The sequence below is a fragment of the Vigna angularis genome, chromosome 6 (assembly GCF_016808095.1).
Source record: "Vigna angularis cultivar LongXiaoDou No.4 chromosome 6, ASM1680809v1, whole genome shotgun sequence".
NCBI lineage: Eukaryota > Viridiplantae > Streptophyta > Magnoliopsida > Fabales > Fabaceae > Vigna > Vigna angularis.
In genome coordinates this window covers 1,670,474-1,688,656 of record NC_068975.1, presented here as the reverse complement: position 1 = coordinate 1,688,656, position 18,183 = coordinate 1,670,474, and the positions used below count along the sequence as shown (strand labels likewise).

General features: G+C 35.0%; 1 protein-coding gene across 1 annotated transcript; it reads right to left on the bottom strand.

Annotated features, from left to right (window-relative positions):
- Positions 1-3,418: 3,418 nt before the first annotated feature.
- On the bottom strand, positions 3,419-6,466 carry LOC108342073 (receptor-like protein EIX2). The gene has a single exon (XM_017579776.2). It carries the CDS (start codon positions 6,086-6,088, stop codon positions 3,512-3,514), a length of 2,577 nt encoding a protein of 858 aa, XP_017435265.1. The 5' UTR covers positions 6,089-6,466; the 3' UTR covers positions 3,419-3,511.
- Between the last annotated feature and the right edge of the window lie 11,717 nt (positions 6,467-18,183).

The following is an 18,183-nucleotide window of genomic DNA, read 5'->3' as shown; positions in this document are numbered from 1 at the left end:
TTAGTGCTTATTCTCAATTGCATGGGTTGATAAGTGATTGATCGATCACTCTCTGTTCTATGTAACGGAGACCTAAGCAGTTACTGTTTGATGTTTTCCACTCCGTGCTGCTAGTGCTACTATTGAATTGGATGCTTTTTTAGATTTTTTACACTTAGGTGTTTTCAATTTGTAAATTAGGATCGCGTAATTGATCATCTATATTTGATTTCGTGTGTTTGGTTTTGTTGATCACACAGCTCAATTGCATGCGTATTAATTCAGCATTATACATATAGAACAATTCATTTTAGGGGATGTAGAGTATTAGTGGTTTCGTACTGGAAAAAGTACTTGACGCCGGGAAGCTTCTTCGCCGCGCCGAAGTATCGGTAACCGGGGCCGCGCCCCCTCAGAGTTGAAGAAAGTAGAAGAGGGCACAAGGAATGACGGAGAGGTAACAACCCATGAGAGTGAGAATTGGAATGGGTTTGGAGGAATGAGAGAGAAAGAGAAGTTGAAGACAGAGAGGTGACACTGGAGAAAAACTGATAAACTCTGACAAAAAAAAATCTGCCAGTCTCCCGTTAGCCACGTCAGCACATTTTTAACGGTGTTAGTTTTTGAGGACTAAAACCAAAGTTTCGAAAAGAATGAGGACCAAATTGTACCTTACTTTGAAAGAGGGACGAAAACCAGAAACGGCCAATAGTTTAGGGACTAAAAACATATTTAACCCTTTATTATTTAGTGATGGTATCAGAAGTGGTATTTCTTTAAGTTAATCAAAGTCTTATAAATTACAAGTGGCATTCTGAAAAGCATGTTATAGTGAGTATATTGGGTGTTGAGGGAAACTAACTTTGTTGTTTGTTGACTTTGTTTGGTTCTTTCTTAATTTTGTGTATAAATATCATTACTAATGTTAAATTGTGGTTGTTTATGAAGAGTTTTGAAAAATAACATGTCTTTTGTTTAAGTGTTCATATAAAGTTTTTAACATGCTTTTGAAAAGGTGTGGGTAGAATATAGGAAATTGTGTGGAGTTTTGCTATGTAATTGTGAGTTTTGTTGGTTTGTAATTTGGTCTAATGCTTGTGAGTAGCTCCATGGTGTGTTGTGTAAGATTTAGTTAGATATAAGTTGTTTGTTAGGGCTAGGCTCGTTTAAGCATTGTTTGTAGCTCTACTTAGGGCATGCTTCTTGAGTGGATGCCTTGAAAATGTATCTCTTGGTTGGTAGCTCGACGGAGTGGAGGGTTCTTAGAATGTAGAAGCAAGACAATGAAGTGATTTCTCTAGGAAGAAAATTTTATGACCTATGTTAAGTTGTGCTTGTTTGTGGAGGGTCTTTGCATTGTTGAAGCCAGATGACAAATGTCTGTATTGAATAGTGTTTAATACTTGATTCTCGAGTATTGAGGTCAAAGGAAAAATGTCTCTAAACTGAGAACTTTATGAACTGAGGTTTGCTTGTTAGGGTCTTTGGAATGTCAAAGTTAGAGGACAAATGTCTCGTGACGCAGAACTTTATTGATTGGTGTGTGATACTTACTCTTTGAGTATTAAGGTTAGAGGATGAATGTCTTTGAACTGATAACTCTATGAATCAAGGCATTGTTGTGGTTTGTTGTGAAAAGTTATATAAGCTTCTAAGGTTGTGTTCGTTTGGAATGATTTGAAGGAGATGATTTGGGGGAGATGATTTGAATGGATTTGAGTGGATTTGAGAGTAATTTTTTTGTTGTTTTTTTGAGTGGATTTGTGAGTAATTGAGAGTGGATTTGGAAGTAAAGTTTGTGAGAATTAGTGTAGGATTTGATTGATGTGATACATTTTAAAAATTAGTTTAATTGATAGAAATTAAAGATTACCAAAATGCCCCCAATTATAAAATTAATATAAAATGTTGTTTATAAATGTTATATTTAATTGTAAAAATATTTATAAAAAAAAATATGAATAATTTATAAAATTAATGTTTAAAAATTATAAAAATTAAATAATCAACTTATTTTTAATAAATTAAAAAATATAATATATTCAATTTTATTAAGACGTAGATTTTTTAAATTATAATATCAAAATAAGTATTATATTTTTTTTTTCGAAAAGGAAAGATGGGGTGCAAGGAAAGCTGAGGGTGCAAGGAAAATATATCTTTTTTTTTTTTGTTTCAGAGTTTGGCACAATTCGTTTTTTAGGAATCCTAGGTTCAGCATCTTCCTCTCCATTTGCTCTCACAGACCCTTCCCCAGAGCGAGAAAGAATGGCGCCCTTCCCTTCGGCCCAGCACGTCGTCAGCGCTTCTTCGAATCCAGCCACCACGCCACCTTCCAGCCCAAAACTCCGACGAAGGGGCGTCTTCCCTACGTGCCACCAAACCGGCCACCGCGCCAAAACGGCCATCGCGCCACCACCTTCCCTATCTCTCGTCTTTTTCGCGTCTTCGCCACCTGAGGGAGCCGACCATCGCGAGCCGCGACCGATGCCACCAGGCTAGGACCATCGCTGGTCACGCGGGAGAGAGAAATACTATCGCCTCTCCTCGTCGTGCCTCTACCGAGTCTGCCGTCGAGAGCTGTGGCCCAAGACGCCGCCAGTTGCCTCCGCTGTTCGACCCTCGCGCGATTGCATAACCGGTTATGCGTAACCGGTTACGTATGCCGTAACCGATTACGTCGCCTCGTCTTTAGAGGGCACATACGACTTTTCCACAAGAATCCACTCAAATCTCCTCACAATTGCGGGTGAGTGAACAGTGCGACCATCCCGCATTTCATCGCAAATCCGTTCGTGCATTTCAGTTGAACCGAACGCATAACGAATTTAGTTACTCGCTCGCAAATCTCTCTAAACAGTAAATTCTCTTAAAACACACATAGCGTAAATGTTGTAGGTCGTAAACATTAAATGAGTTTATTTTCAAAATTGATGTTTTTTCTTTGTGATATTAACTCAATCATATGTTTGTGATAATGATTTTCACATGCAATAATCATGATTTATCATGGAAGTATATAATTATATAAGTGTTGACGAATATACACGTAGTTAATGTTAGAACAATTTTTTAATATGATATTTATTTTTTCAATGAAATGTATATTTGTAAAATAATGATTTTTTATTTATTTATTGAGATTTTTATTAAAATAGAAATGAAGTTTTGTTTTAAATTAAGTTTAATTTTTTCCATTTTGAATTTCCCCCATAAAGCTTTAGAGTCAAACAATAGAAACATGCATCTAATATCTGGTTTTCGCGTAGCTGAGAAGCAAACTAAGGCAGCATAATCTTTTGGCCAAAATCATCCGAAGAACAGCGAATTTATTAGGAACTAAAAGTTCGTTTTGTATCTGTAAAGCCATACCTGAAGAGTATAAACAAATAAATATGGGGAGAAATAAGGTTAATACAGTGCATAGAACAAATGCATATATTCAAATTGATGTTCATGGGTCCACAAAACAAGAGACAATAAAGTATAGGCATCTTGACAGAGTTATCAACTTTCATTTGCCACATGGAACTTAGTGATGTGCCACTAAAGATTTTAACTTGACAGCCACAAAGACATGAAGTTTGTGTGCACCATAATTAAGGAACCGAATATACACACGCTTCCATGTCCTGTTAAGGAATAGAGAACCCCAAAGCCCCCAAAATCCCACTGCAAAACCAACTCCTGTCCCAAGGTAGAGTGACTCGGTTTCAAAGGCATCATCATTGCTTCCTGCATATTGCATTGACACTTCAACGTTACCATTTCCTTGTGTGCAGTTAATTGGTAGAGGAGCTCCACAAAGCCCAGGGTTCCCAGCAAAGCTAGAAGCATTCAAGCTCTGAAGCTGAGTCCCAACTGGGATTTGTCCAGTGAAATCATTGTATGACATATTCAAGAAGCTCAAGAAAGATATAGAGGAAATGGAACCAGGAATTTCTCCATAAAGTTCGTTGCTAGATAGATCAAGAGATTCCAAGTTCTTCATGCTTCCAATCTCCCTTGATATCTTTCCTGTGAAATGATTTCTGGACAAGTTCAAGGACTGTAACTGAACAAGACTGAAAACTTGTGAAGGGATTTCTCCTGACAAGTTGTTAGATGAAAGATCAAGTGTTCTGAGTAATCCATAGTCTTCATACTGTAGCTCCTGGCCTTTGTTGTACAAATTGAACTCAAACGGGTAATGACTTGTTCTTTGTGCTCCCCCCATGCTAGGAATGTCACTGATGCATGGAGGAATAGGTCCTGAGAGATTGTTGTGGAAAAGATCCAACTGAATCAGTGAAGAGAGATTGCATAGCTGGGTTGGAATGTTTCCTTCAAATTGGTTAGATCCCAGTAGCATCACTTCCATAGCACGTGGCATCTTTGTTGGTACAGTCCCTGAAAAGTTGTTCTGTTTGATATTGATGAATTCCAAATTTGTTATGTTCGATAGGTCCAATGAAAAATGGCCAGACAATCTGTTGTTGTGCAAATCCAGTGCTATGAGATCAATGAATGTAGCTATTGATGGAGGGAGTTCACCTGTTAGCATGTTACTCTCCATGAAAAGGAAAGACAAACCTTTCCAATACTCCCAACAATCAGGAACTCCTCCGGTTAAAAGGTTGAATGATATGTCCAAATAGTCCAAATTGTTTTGACTGCCCAACTTGTGACAGAACAAAGGGGCAATTGGTCCGTAGAAAGAATTGCGGGACAAGTCCAAATAGATAACATTTGCTGATATATGTGGGAGCCCTCCAGTGAAATTATTATGATCCATAAATATGAGCTGTGAGTTGAGTGTGATGTTTGTTAAGTCTGCAGAGATGTTGTTCTTGGAGAGGTTGAGTTGTGTAATATTAGCCACAAACCTCCAAAACTGGTCACCATTTATGGATGAGATACTTGAATTAGGAACCTCTAGATATACTAGTGAGTGTTGTGTGTAAAGCCATTCTGGAAATTTAGGACCTAACTTTGCATTGCTCAAACTAATGCCCTCCAACTGGAAAGGAGGAATCCAGTCAGAAGCCAAGTCGAATGAAAAGGGAGCATTCAACACCAGTGCTTCTAAATTAGAGAGATTGGAAAAATGGTTTTCATGAAGAACACCTGACAAGGATTCACCACCAATGAACAAGCTTTTCAAATTAAAGAGCTGTCCAAGGCTGGTTGGAAGATTACCACTCAATGAACTGGAGCTTATGCTCAAGTCAACTAAGGATGAGAGATTTCCAATTGATGAAGGGATTGAACCAACAAACATGTTATCAGACAAACCAAGATATTGCAAATGTTCATGTTGGCCTAGCCACTCCGGGATCGATCCATTAATTTCATTGTCGTGCAACCTTAAAGATTTAAGGTTTCCAAGGCTCAACAAGCTCTTTGGTAGGCTACCTTTTAGAAAATTGAAGCTGAGGTCGATATTGGAGATGGTGGTGAGGTTGAAAAGCCAGTAGGGCAATTCTGAATCAAAATGATTCCCAGAGAGGTCAAGAGATAAGAGTGAGGAAAAATTGACAAACTTGATGGATGGACTGATATTGGTAAGATGACAACTTGCCAATCTTAGCTCTAACAGTGATGGATGCAATTGCATTGACTGAAGCCAGTTGGACTCATTTTGAAGATTGATTTCACTAAGGTTGAGATATTTCAAGGAAGAAAGTTGATTAAGCCAGAGGAGATTATCAACATGAAGATCATCATTAAAGGATAAGTCGAGAAACTGGACATTAGAGAAGCTAGCATGAGCATCAAATGGTGCACTTAAACTAGTAAAGCCATTCAAGCTCAAGTCCAAGTAGCTCAAAAATTGAATTTGAAACAAAGACAAGTTGATTTCACCTTCCAAGTATTGTTGCTTTAGATCAAGCCTTGTAACTCTTCCTGTGTTGTTGTCACAGTGAACTCCCTTCCACGAGCAGCAATCTTGTTGAGAGGACCAGGAAGGGAGCTTGTTGGAATGATTCACAACACCAAGTTTGAATATCTGCAATGCGGATCGATCCTTTTCGTTGCAAACAAGATGAAAACTGGTTCCAGAGGCAGCTCTGTGGAACATAGTTGCATATAGCAACCACAGAAGAAAAATTGAAAGTTGTGAGGACATGGCTTGGAAAATGAGAAGATGGTGTTAGTGCTGACTCCTACCACCTTATCTATATAGCGCATGTTGCGTTGCCCCTCTATATACCATATCAATCATGTTCGTGTCATCAAAGTAAGCATGCTGGAACCAAACATTAATCAGAGGAATCAGGAAACGTTCAACAATAAAACTTTGCGCGTTGATTCTTCAACAGTCTTCGATTGTGTTATTTACTTCAAGTATATTTACTTCAGATTTGTTGGTTTTACTACTATTTAATAGGCGTGGCAAAAATGTATCATGGTCCCTTAAAAATGGGATGGAGTGGGATGGTCCCTCGTAGGAGAACGGACTAAAAATCCTAACTCATTCGGTTAAAATGTGAACTAGCGGGATCTAGTCGGTCAACTTTTTCTTTCTAATTTTTCATTTTTTATTTTTAAAACTTGTTATATATATATATATATATATATATATATATATATATATATATATATATATATATATATATATATATTAAAAGATTTTTTTAATCAAATAAATTAAAATAGTTACTTTTATATTTTAAATTATTCTATTATAATTAATAATTAGAAATTTGATTTATGTGTTAATGATTTAAGCTATAATAATATTGTATTTTTGAAATATAATACACAAAAACTAATTTTAAATTTTTTTATAACTTTTATTTAAACAATAGAATGGTGGATTTATACACTTCATTACAGGCTTATTTAATGAGTTAGACAAGAGATGTCAAAACAAATTTATTGGTGAAAAACTCTTTTATTATTAAACTAATTATTTTATTAAACAAATTTAATGAGTTAGACAAGAATTAAACTTATTTTAACCCTTTTATTATTAAATTAATTACTATTTTATTCTCTACATCTTCCACTAAATAACATATCTATTTTAACCCATGTTTCAGTAGTAAGATGGATAATCTCTACAAAACATTTTTTTCACACGATTCAGATTAGGTTATCTTAAACTCTTTATTTAACTTTCTTTTTCGTTCTCGATACCTGAATTCCAAATTGTTGATAGGGACCTTCAACTTCCTTATATATCTTGGTTTTCATTGATGAATAAAAGAATGATTTTTTGGTTTCTTGCACAACAAATGACATAACAATTACTTTATCTATATCTTGTGTGTGCTTGAATGAGAATTCATTTATATTAAATAAATCATGTATTAAACAGATTAATAATCTCATTTTTGGATAAAATAATCGATTTAACATAGTATATAATCTGTTAGATTTCACCAATTCACTTTGTATGCTTAATAGGGGAAAACTGCTTTGTAGTAATCTATTACATAAGTTGTCTTATTGATTAAAATAGAAAGCAATGTCATGATTTGTTGCATAAGTGGGTTAATCTGTTTAAAAAGGAAATTGGCTTAGAAATTTGCTTAAGTACACGATTAATCGATTACATAAGTTGTCTAATCGATTAAAACAATTTACTTTGTTTAATCAATTCATTTAATAGAGTGATTTGTTATAACTATCATTTGAATTTATAATTGACTTATGTGATTTTATAATCGATTATATGCTCATGATAATCCATTAAAACATAAGAAAAAAATGTTAAAAAGAACCAAAACCTTAACAGATTACATAAAAACCTTAATCCATTATAATGCGTCATGATTCAGAAAATCCTATATATATATATGTCTTGAGTTATGTTTCATAAAAATCAATTGTTATCGTTTTCAAATACTAACATTTACATTGTGTTTTGAATACAGGAGCGTTCAAGAAAAGATCTTAGAGAATCAAGGTTACATTTGTTGCTTATACATCAAGATTCTTTGAAGAAAGTGGGCTAAAAACTGTTCTGATTTAGTCTATACCAAGAGGAGTGTGACTTGAAGATCAAAATCATCACAAACATTATGTATTTGTGTACTTGTGAGGTGTGGCCAAGTGTTGAGAGTTGTGAGTGTTCTCAAGTGTTGTAAGAGAGTGGGGTTATTCATCTATTGTATTGCTATATTGATTTTTAGTGTGGAGAGAAGTGCATTGAGAGGGTTATCTCTGTTTGTAGGCTTGGGATTAGCCGAACCAGTATATATTGTTTGTGTTGATCTTTCTCTCTATTCTTTCTCTTTTATTGTTGATTCTTCACTTATTGTTTATTAATTTCATGAAAGCCAAAGATTTCACAAAGATTTTGAAAAGAATAAATTTTAAGACTTAATCCAATTCACCCCACTCTTGGCTTTAGATATAAGGCATTTTTCTTTTCTTATAATTGGCACCAGAGATGGAATTTGAAAATTACTTGATTTTTAATCGATTACCTTTGTTGCTTAATCGATTAAATCGATCCTGATGACCAATATATCTCAAACCTTTGGAGAAGGTGCATCCACAAATAGACCACCACTATTTGTGCGTGAAAATTACCCTTTTTAGAAAATAAGGATGAAATTTTCTTGGAATCAGTTGACAAATGTGTTTGGGATGTTGTGATCAATGACCCCTTTGAACCAACAAAAATTGAGAATGGTAAGACAAAGGAAAAAGACTTCTCTAGGTGGAATGCAAATGAAAACACAAGCCTTATAGCGTCAACCCCAAACATACACAACCTAGAACGAATCCTAAATATAAAAAAAAACTTAGGTTCTTAGGACATAGCAAACATCTACGTCAAAACATCCAGACCCGTGGTAAAACACTATTTGTTTAAAAAGAGACAAAAGTTAAAGAAGTGTTTACTTGACTAAACGATACCACGAACTTAACAAGTACTTAATCTTATGATGAAGTGTGTATATATATATATATATATATATATATATATATATATATATATATATATATATATATATATATATATATATATATATATATATATATATATATATATATATATATACACGTTTGGTATCTTCAGAAAAGAACTTAATTTCAAAATGCTACCTAACAGTAGAAATTCAAAAAAACACTTTGTTGTTTTGAGCAAGTATTAAATGACATTAAATGCTAAACGTTCAAAAACAACAAAAGTGATAAAAAAAAAGACGTATTTGCAGCATGCATAATTTACTCTAATCTTGCAGATAAGTTATTCTACATGCATCCACAGTGTTATAGATCAAATATCAAAAAGTGGACGTTAGAGATAAAGGTGATATTCACATATTGTTCCTCCCTTGAAGCAAAGTCTAAAAAGATCGTACAACCTACTTCAGGAAAAGGACTGAAAAAGTATGTTTGCTTTGACAAGTTGACTTACCCAACACATGTTGTGCAAAAAAGAAAGAGAAAGCACGAGTATCAAGGCTACAAGCTTAGTCTAACAGACAAAAAATTATGAAACTTATAAATTGAAGATCTCTCAAGAAGAAAATCAAGACGATAGCTTAAGAGGATAACATAGTGAAGAAAAGCTTACAACAAAATATTTATCCAATGAAGCAAAAGAGAAAGATCTCAAGAAAAAAAAATATCTAAGCTTAAGATAAGAGAAGACAAGAGAAAAAGAGAAAGAGATACTCTCGCACTTCATTGTCATATTGCTTACTGTTGTAAGAGAGAAGAGAGAAACATCTACGAGTGTTTACACTACTTTGTATTGTAATCAAATCCTCTCTACGAGAGATATAGTCTGAACTACTTGTAAGCAATCGTTCATTATATTTCTAAGGAGAATTAAAATACTTACAACTGAACTCTGTTTGAGTTGAGGAATCATGGCAAGGCTGCTAAGTACTAGGAGTGGTTCGAATACTCAAAGGAAATATCGGCTAAGGTTGTTGAGTACCAGGAGCGATGCGAATACTAAAAAAAAATGTCAGCGGGGTTGCTGAGTACCAGAAATGGTGCTAATACTCAAAGGAAATCTCGGCGGGGTTGTTGAGCACCAAGAGTGGTACTAATTCTAATTTGTAATCGTGTGAAGATTATAGTGGAACCCTCTGTGAGACTTAACGTAGCTCAGTTGGAGAGAACTAGTATAAAATCTCTTATGCAATTATCTCTTCTCTTACCTAAATGATCCTCTTGTGAAAATCTTGAATCCTGCTTTATTTCTAAACATAGGAATCTTCCAACCGAAACAATCTTTTTCATAAAGGAAGTTCTTAACAAAATTTTGTAGTATTTACACTTTGAATAACACAATAAAAGTTGTTATTAAACAAATCTATTAATTTGAGCTCCTAATCATTTAAAGGAAAATTTCAAGAGCTTGATAACGTGCTATATCAGAATTGTTGCAAAAAGTTTTCCATTAACACTATTCACCCCCCCCCCCCCCCCCCCCCCCCCCCCCGCCCCCTCCCCCCTTATAGTGTTTTTCAAGTACTACAGCTCCTTCCTTCAACATAAGATTATCTCCTTGATAAGTTGATGAAGCTTCTTCAAAGAGGTGGACTCCATGATAATCAATGAAGGTAGCAGAAGCAAATAGAGATGAAGAGATGAAAATGTTGGTCTTGTATGATCTTGATAGATGTCCTTCTAGGAGGTTAGGCCAACCGTGAAGGAGAAGGTATGAAGAAGTCTAGAAGAAGACAATTTCATAAGAGAAGAGAAGTCTTGCAATTTTGGCAAAAAGACTTTACAAAAGGGTGCCTTCCTTTTATAGGTGAAGGAGAAGCCTAAAGTACATGGAGTATTTAGGAGCCTTTCCATCATTTAATGAGGAGCCTCATCTTTAAATTAGGAGCCTAAGCCTTATATGAGGAGCTTAAACATTAAATATGAGGAGCCTTATACTTTGTAACTAACTTAGTCAAAACATTTATCTTAAAGGCTCCTTGCAACTAACTCCTTCCAAACCCATTTTTAACCCATTTATAACCCATTTTAGGTGATACCTTCTAACTAAGGACCTAATAGTGCGCTAGCTCTCTCTTAAAGCCACCAAGCCTTCTAAGCAAAGCTAACCAAAGTGTCTTGGCAAAATACAAGGCCTATAAATGAGCTATATTACATATTTAAAAAAAGTGTTTTAAGATAAAGATGACGACTAAAATGTGATCCTCAACAAAAGTAGAATCCTTGAAGCTCCATCTTCTTCTTCCATCTTCTTTGACCATGGCTAGAGGTCCAATATCTTCTAAGGCAGAAGAGAAAACAAGAACAAGCTTGAAATTCCTTCTTCTTCCAAAATCCCATCCTTTGCTTAAGTTGATGCTCTCTTCATGGATCTCCATTTAGTTCCCAAAACGGATTCCATCATACCCTTCCTCTTGAAAATGATCTGTCCTTAGATCGAAAATATATTTGAGGAAGCACAAAGAAATGTTCCTTCAAAAAATAGCAAATACGAGTATTATTAAAAGAATAGACCTAAACAAAAAAACAAAGAAAGTAGACCTTTTGTTTCTGGAAAATGTTTTATGAAGAAGATTGTTGGCCTTTATTTCAAAAAGTGGTTGTAGTGATAAAAACATATACAAAAGAAGAAAGAAATAAGGTCTTTTATTTTTTAATTGGATTTCCCTTTAAAAATGAATCCTTTCAAAATCTTGATGAGTTCTTTAGTCTCTTGAAATAAGTAAACAAATGTGAGATAAATAAACCAAGAGGGGGGTTGAACTCCCTCACACTCACTAGTGCAGAAAGGTCTTTAGACGTCTGTTATTTTGGCCTTTTAACGTCACATCTATACCCGTCGTCTTTGTGGGTGACGTTAATGGGATGTCGGACTGTATACACCATACGTCTATATAGACGTCGAACTGTATATACCAGACGTCTATATAGACGTCGGATGTATCCATATCCGACGTCTATAGGCCCTGGAATGTTTTGTCCACTGTAACTCATTGGACGTTTGTTTGTGCACTGACAGACGTCTATAGACGTCGGACATGGCATACTATAATAAAACCACACCTGAAAAACAGAAAATTGTCCCAGAATAGTATACTATAATATATATACGCGTTTCAACTAAAGAAAGTTCTACTTAATCTAAAAAACAATCCAATACCAAAACTATCAAAATATAAGCTTAAACTAAACCTAAGTAATGTTCAACAACAAATATAATAAGTGTTCCTAGCTCCATCTTTGCAGAAGATAAGTTGTCCACTCCTGCCTTATCTGCCTAATTGTATCCTCTGGTATAGGAGATGTACTCTTTAAGCGCTGCAAAATGAAGAAAGATTCATTATGGTTTCATATATGTTCAAAGATGAATTTGATTTGTAATGTATTGAAGATATGCATCATTACCTCATTCTAGTCATGTGTAATGGTAGCTCGAATGATGGTCTTAATCCAAGACATGACATAGAAGCCACATTCCCATGAATCTAGCTGCTTGTTACACTAAAATGACAATTTAAATAGTCAAGAACTTAGATCATTCAATAACATAGAAAATGAATTAGAACTATAAATGACTTACAACCTTTGGATACAAAACTTGAACTAGTTGACTTCGGGATTTACCAATAACTCTATTTAGATTGAAAACACAAAGTAAAATTAATATAACTATATTTATCATAAAAATTTAAGGTCAACACGTACATGAAATTCAAAGTCATTTTTTGAGAAACACTTACCCTTGAAGCATGCTTCTCAAGTCATTTTTTATCTTCCCGTGCAGCGAACAAAACCATATAATTTTACCTTGTCTGGGAATGATGACCATTAGCTACCAGTGAGACCTATCATGAATCATAAATAGTTAGTAAACTAATTAAGTAAACTTTAATGAACTTATACATAAAACAACACATACCCATCAATGTATGGCACAAGGTATACGTCTCTATTTGACTCAGCCATCCATGTTTGTATATAAAATTGTTTGCTTTCAAGATTGTTACCAGAAGGTTGAATAGTCTGAGGTTCAACAAATCCATACATTGAAGACTGACCTTGGTCTACAATGATTGTGTCCATGTACCTAAAACAACAAAGTTAAGTTGTTAGAAACTAGGAATCTAAATAAAACTAATATGGAAGACAAAATTAACTATCTTACATGCACCATAGTTGAAGGATGGAAATATTCAACATCCTGTCTCCCCCAATGATCTCCAATGCATCATTGAATGTGATATATACTGGCACATGGGGGGGGGGGGAGACCAAATACTCTCAAATCCCATCATATTTCTAATGTTCCTCTCTTCAACCTGGGTAATCTTATCATTAGCATTGATAGAGGATCATCCTCCGCTTCAGCCATGTCATCATCTTCATCTATGACTGACTCATGCATCGGCTGCTTCTGAGGACATGTGAACTGAAGATAAGAATTTCAAAGTTATCAATAAATATTTTTAAATTTAACATAGAAATACTAATAATAAAAAATATTATACCTGTGGAGTAGCAATGTATGACATGATCAATGCTATAGGCCAGGCTATAAATGATCCTATGGCCTCCCCCACAAAATGAATTTCTGGAGTGGGTACAGGCACCTAAGCCTAGGGATCCCGAACCTCGTCAATCGTCACACGCACGTGCTGGGGTAATATGGGAACACCATGAATACTCTACCCTCTAAATGATCACTCATCCATTCTTCCACATAATCCGATCCTCGTGACGTGGTAGGCTGGTCTAGTACTTCTCCATGCCAAGTCCAAACAGTATAAGTTCTCATTTTGCTGAACATGAATAGATGGTCACGCACATTGCCTAAGTCTTGCCGTATTTGATTAAGACAGCGAACACAAGGACAAAAATATGTCCCGTTCACAGACTTTGCATTTTGTTGAACATATTGCAAGAACACCGAAACATCCTTCTCATATTCTTCACTGATGCGACGTCCATTCATCCAGCTTCGATCCATTTTATGTTCGTAACATACTTCATCAGTTTCAATTTTTTAACTCTCACAAGGTTAGGCCCTACCCATTCAGAAAAATTATTTTTCATAATTTACTAAGTCACGTGCAAAGAAGTTTAACATGATAAATTTGATAAAATTTCGACAGCATTTCGCATTGGTCTCCGAAATACACGAAATGAGAGTGGTCACAGATGACCACAATCAAATATGCATCCGGAGAACAACACAAATAATCTGATCCGAAATTTTATCAATCTTATCCATAAACTCCAACATACATGTTATAGCAAATTATGAAAAATAATTTTTCCAAACTGTCCAATCGGACAATTCAAAATTTAATACTAACGACTAAAAGATTAATCGTTTGTGTTAAATTTCAAACGGAAACTAAGTTTCACTCAATGATTTGATACTTATAATCTAACATATATAACAATCATAATAACACAATAAAACTTTATCACATGCATATTAAAAAGCCAATAACACATGTGTACCTAAAAGCCAATAACATGCATACATAGAAACCAATAACATGCATACGCAAAAGCCAATAACATGCATACACAAAAGCCAATAACATGCATACACCAAAGCCAATAACATGCATACACAAAAGTTTTCAACAAGTAAGCTAACATTCTTAGCAGATTAAAAATGCAATGGAGGGAAATGGAGGAATGCACGCCCAAAAATGCAGGCCAAAAAGGGTCAAAAACACCGCCCAACAACACCCCAAAAATTGCACCAAAACGCAACGAAAACACATTTTAATCGGTTCAAATGGAAGATATTTCATCAATTAATCGGAGTAAAAGTAAATTTAAACGATACAAAAGAGAGAAAACGCACCTGGAAATGGAATGCCGCAGAGAGAAAACAATAGGAGAAAAACGATGAACAATGAGCGTAACTCCCCGCGGGTTCACGTTTTCCTATATAATAGACTATAGACATCGGGCACTAGGAGGGACCGACGTCTATAATAGTCTAGACATCGGGGCCCTCACTAATATGACGTATTTCTGATTTAAAAATTAATATTCGAGTTCATATAGACGTTGGTTAGGAGAGTGCCTGACGTCTAGGGTAACTTTTCACCTACCCTGTCAACCATGTAAATGTCTGTTACAAGGGGGCTGACGTCTATAATCGTATCTAGACGTCGGGGTGGCGGGATCAGACGTCTATATGGCGGAAAAAAAATGATTTTTCACCTACCTCTCAGGCATATAGACGTCTGTTAAGGGGGGCTCCGACGTCTATAATATTATAGACGTCGGGGCCCCTCTTAATAGACGTTTATATGTCCAACTTATTTACGAAAATGCCACCGGTCAATAATTTACGTTGGTTATTTTGTGGTCCGACGTCTAGGGAGTGACGTTAAAGCCCAATTATGCACTAGTGACTCTTACAACTCAAAGAACAATCCTAACTCTCTTAGAGAACAATCGTAGCTCTCCCACCACTGGCTAGCCCGCATAGGTACAAATACAAAATATCAATGACAAAATTGATCTTCAAGGCATACTCCAATAGTGTAGATATGATCAAAACTACTTTAAGCACACTTTCTTGAATGAATCTTGATGGGTTTCAACCTTTGATGTCTTTGATTCTTCAAGAACTCTTCTTAGGCGCTCCTACAATCAATTCTCAATGAAAATGTTAGTATATGAAAGTTATTGCTTTAATTCTCATTAAAACAGTGCACAAGACAATTATTTATAGGATTTATAGGATTTTTCAAATTCTAATGTAATATGTTAAGCTTTTCCTTCTACTTTAACATATTCTCTCAGGTTTGCTTCTGTTTTGATTTAACACACTATACCGCGCATACAATCGATTATATAATTCTCATTAGCCAACAATAAATACATTTGATCGTTATAACTTATTTGGCTTTAAATTAAATTAATTTTCACATCTGAAAAGGACTTAACTAATTATGGAACTTATATAATCGGTTATGTCAACACTTAAGCATATTTTCAAATCAATCTTCCATTCCAAACAGATTTTTTCACTTATGAAAACATGTGTTTTCTTACTTTCTGTCTTAATTGGTTATACACCTTGTATAACAGATTATGTAGAACAGTTTGCCTCTATTTAAGTATACAAGTGATTTGCAGAAATCTAACAGATTATGTATATTACTTAATAGATTATTTCATCCAAAAATATGATTTTCAATATGTTTTAAAGCATGATTCATTAACAAATAATGAATACATATATCAACCATATCAAGCACAAACACAATAAGGATCAAGCAATTGTTATGTCATTTGTTGTGCAAGAAACCATAAAACCATTTTCTTGTTCATCATAAAAAAACATAGATATGGAGGGTAGGTATAGCTCCCCCTATCAACAGACGCTTTTCGTGATTTTTCCTTTTTAGAGCAAGAGCGTTTAGCAAGTTATGTTTTACTTTACTTTTTAAGTTTTAACTTTTAGGATTTTTTTTTTATAAAAGACATAGTCTTGACAGTTTTTCTATTTTCACGAAAGTTCAATTGAATACCCCTTGGGTACTGTATAACTTATGTGTTTAGCACAACTTTCTTAAAAGCTTTGACTTATTAGCCATTTAGCCTTGCGGCTGGGTAATTAATTTAGGTGTTTCTGTGTTTTCTACAATCCTAAGTGTTTTCTAAGCCTTTCTATTGTTGAGGATTTGAGCATATTTCTTATGTTTTGTTTGTGTTTTTCTACAATCCTATTTTTTTTTTATGTTCCTAAGTGTTTTCCTATGTGTTAGAATTTTATCTTGGGAGATCGTCTACCGAATTTTCTTCTTGGAGGATTTAATATGTTACCGACTTGTTATATGGATTTAATATGTTATCGATGATCGAGACGAAACTCGAAACAAGTCCGCCCACGCTAAAGACCAAGTCGAGTCAGCCTAAGCCAAGGGTCGAGACGAGTCAACTCACATTTAGGGTCAAGACTATACTTAGTTTAAAGATTGAGGCGAGTTATTTAGGACAAAGGCCAAGGGGAGTCAACCAGGCTAAAGGTTAAGGCGATTCGACTTGGGCAAAGGTCAAGATGACTGAGTTGCGTTAAACATTGAGATGAGTTAGCACAAGCTGAATGTCAAGCATATTGGATTAAGGCCAAAGGTTAAGCCGATTTGACTCAGGCCGAAGGTCGAGCCAATTCAGCCCAAGCCAAAGGTTGAGCCGATTTGTCTCGAGATTAATGAAAAGCAAAGTTAGTGGAGCTGATGGTTGGGACTAGTCTACTAGCCAAAAATTGAGGTGAGTTGATCTGGCCAAAAGTTGAGACAAGTTGGTCTGGACTTAGTGCTAAGATGAGTTAACCTAGGTCGAAGGTTATGTTGAGTTGAGCCTAACTGATCTAAAAGTGGAGATGAGTTTGCTTCCTTTGAAGGTCGAGACAAGTCAGTCTAGTTCAAGGTTGAGACGAGTTAGTTTGAGCAGAAGGTAAAGATAAGTTCACTATGTCAAAGGTCAGGATGATTTGGTTAGGCCAAAGGTTGGGATGAGTTAGGTGAACCAAAGTTCAAGATGAGTCGTCATGGATTAATGATCAAACTAAGTCAGCTCGTGCTGAAGGTAAAGCCGAGTTATCCATATATTTTTTTTAAAATAGAATTTTTCCTTTAAAGGAAAATTAAATGGCTTTATCCAAACAAGAAAATTGAAATATAAAATATTTTCATTACTCCATCCAAACATACTATTTAAAAAAAATTAGTTATAAATAATTTAAATACAATGTATTTCAATTTCTTATACTAAAATTCTTTATCAAAACATAACATAAAAGTTAGCTTAATTTCACCGTCTCTTGATGTAAACTTATAAAACTAAGTCAAATAGTTATTGTTGCTTAGTTAAAACACAAAATAATCTATTAAAAAATAATTGAAAACTAATTATACCTACTCGGCCTAACTCATGTTACAATTGTTAGACTCAAAATGGTTCGATAAGCATTAGGATCCAAGTATAAGATCCACACACTAGTACAAAATTCACATTTTATGACATACAAAAATGACATTATCATAGTGTTGAAAATTCCATTCATTTATATAGTGTATTAAAATCTACAGATATATGTTACCATTCAAATAGGTCAATGCAACAATGCAGAGAAGGTTGAAAAGAAGAATAAACCTCATTCAAATCCCTAACCCCCAAATCGCATGACCAACAACCCCAAACCTAAGCCAACAATCGCAAAGTCACTAAAGAGTGAAACCCCCTTGCGTCGCAAAGACGCTTTGCCGCGACCACGGTGCCTCTAAGAGGGAGGTCGCTCCT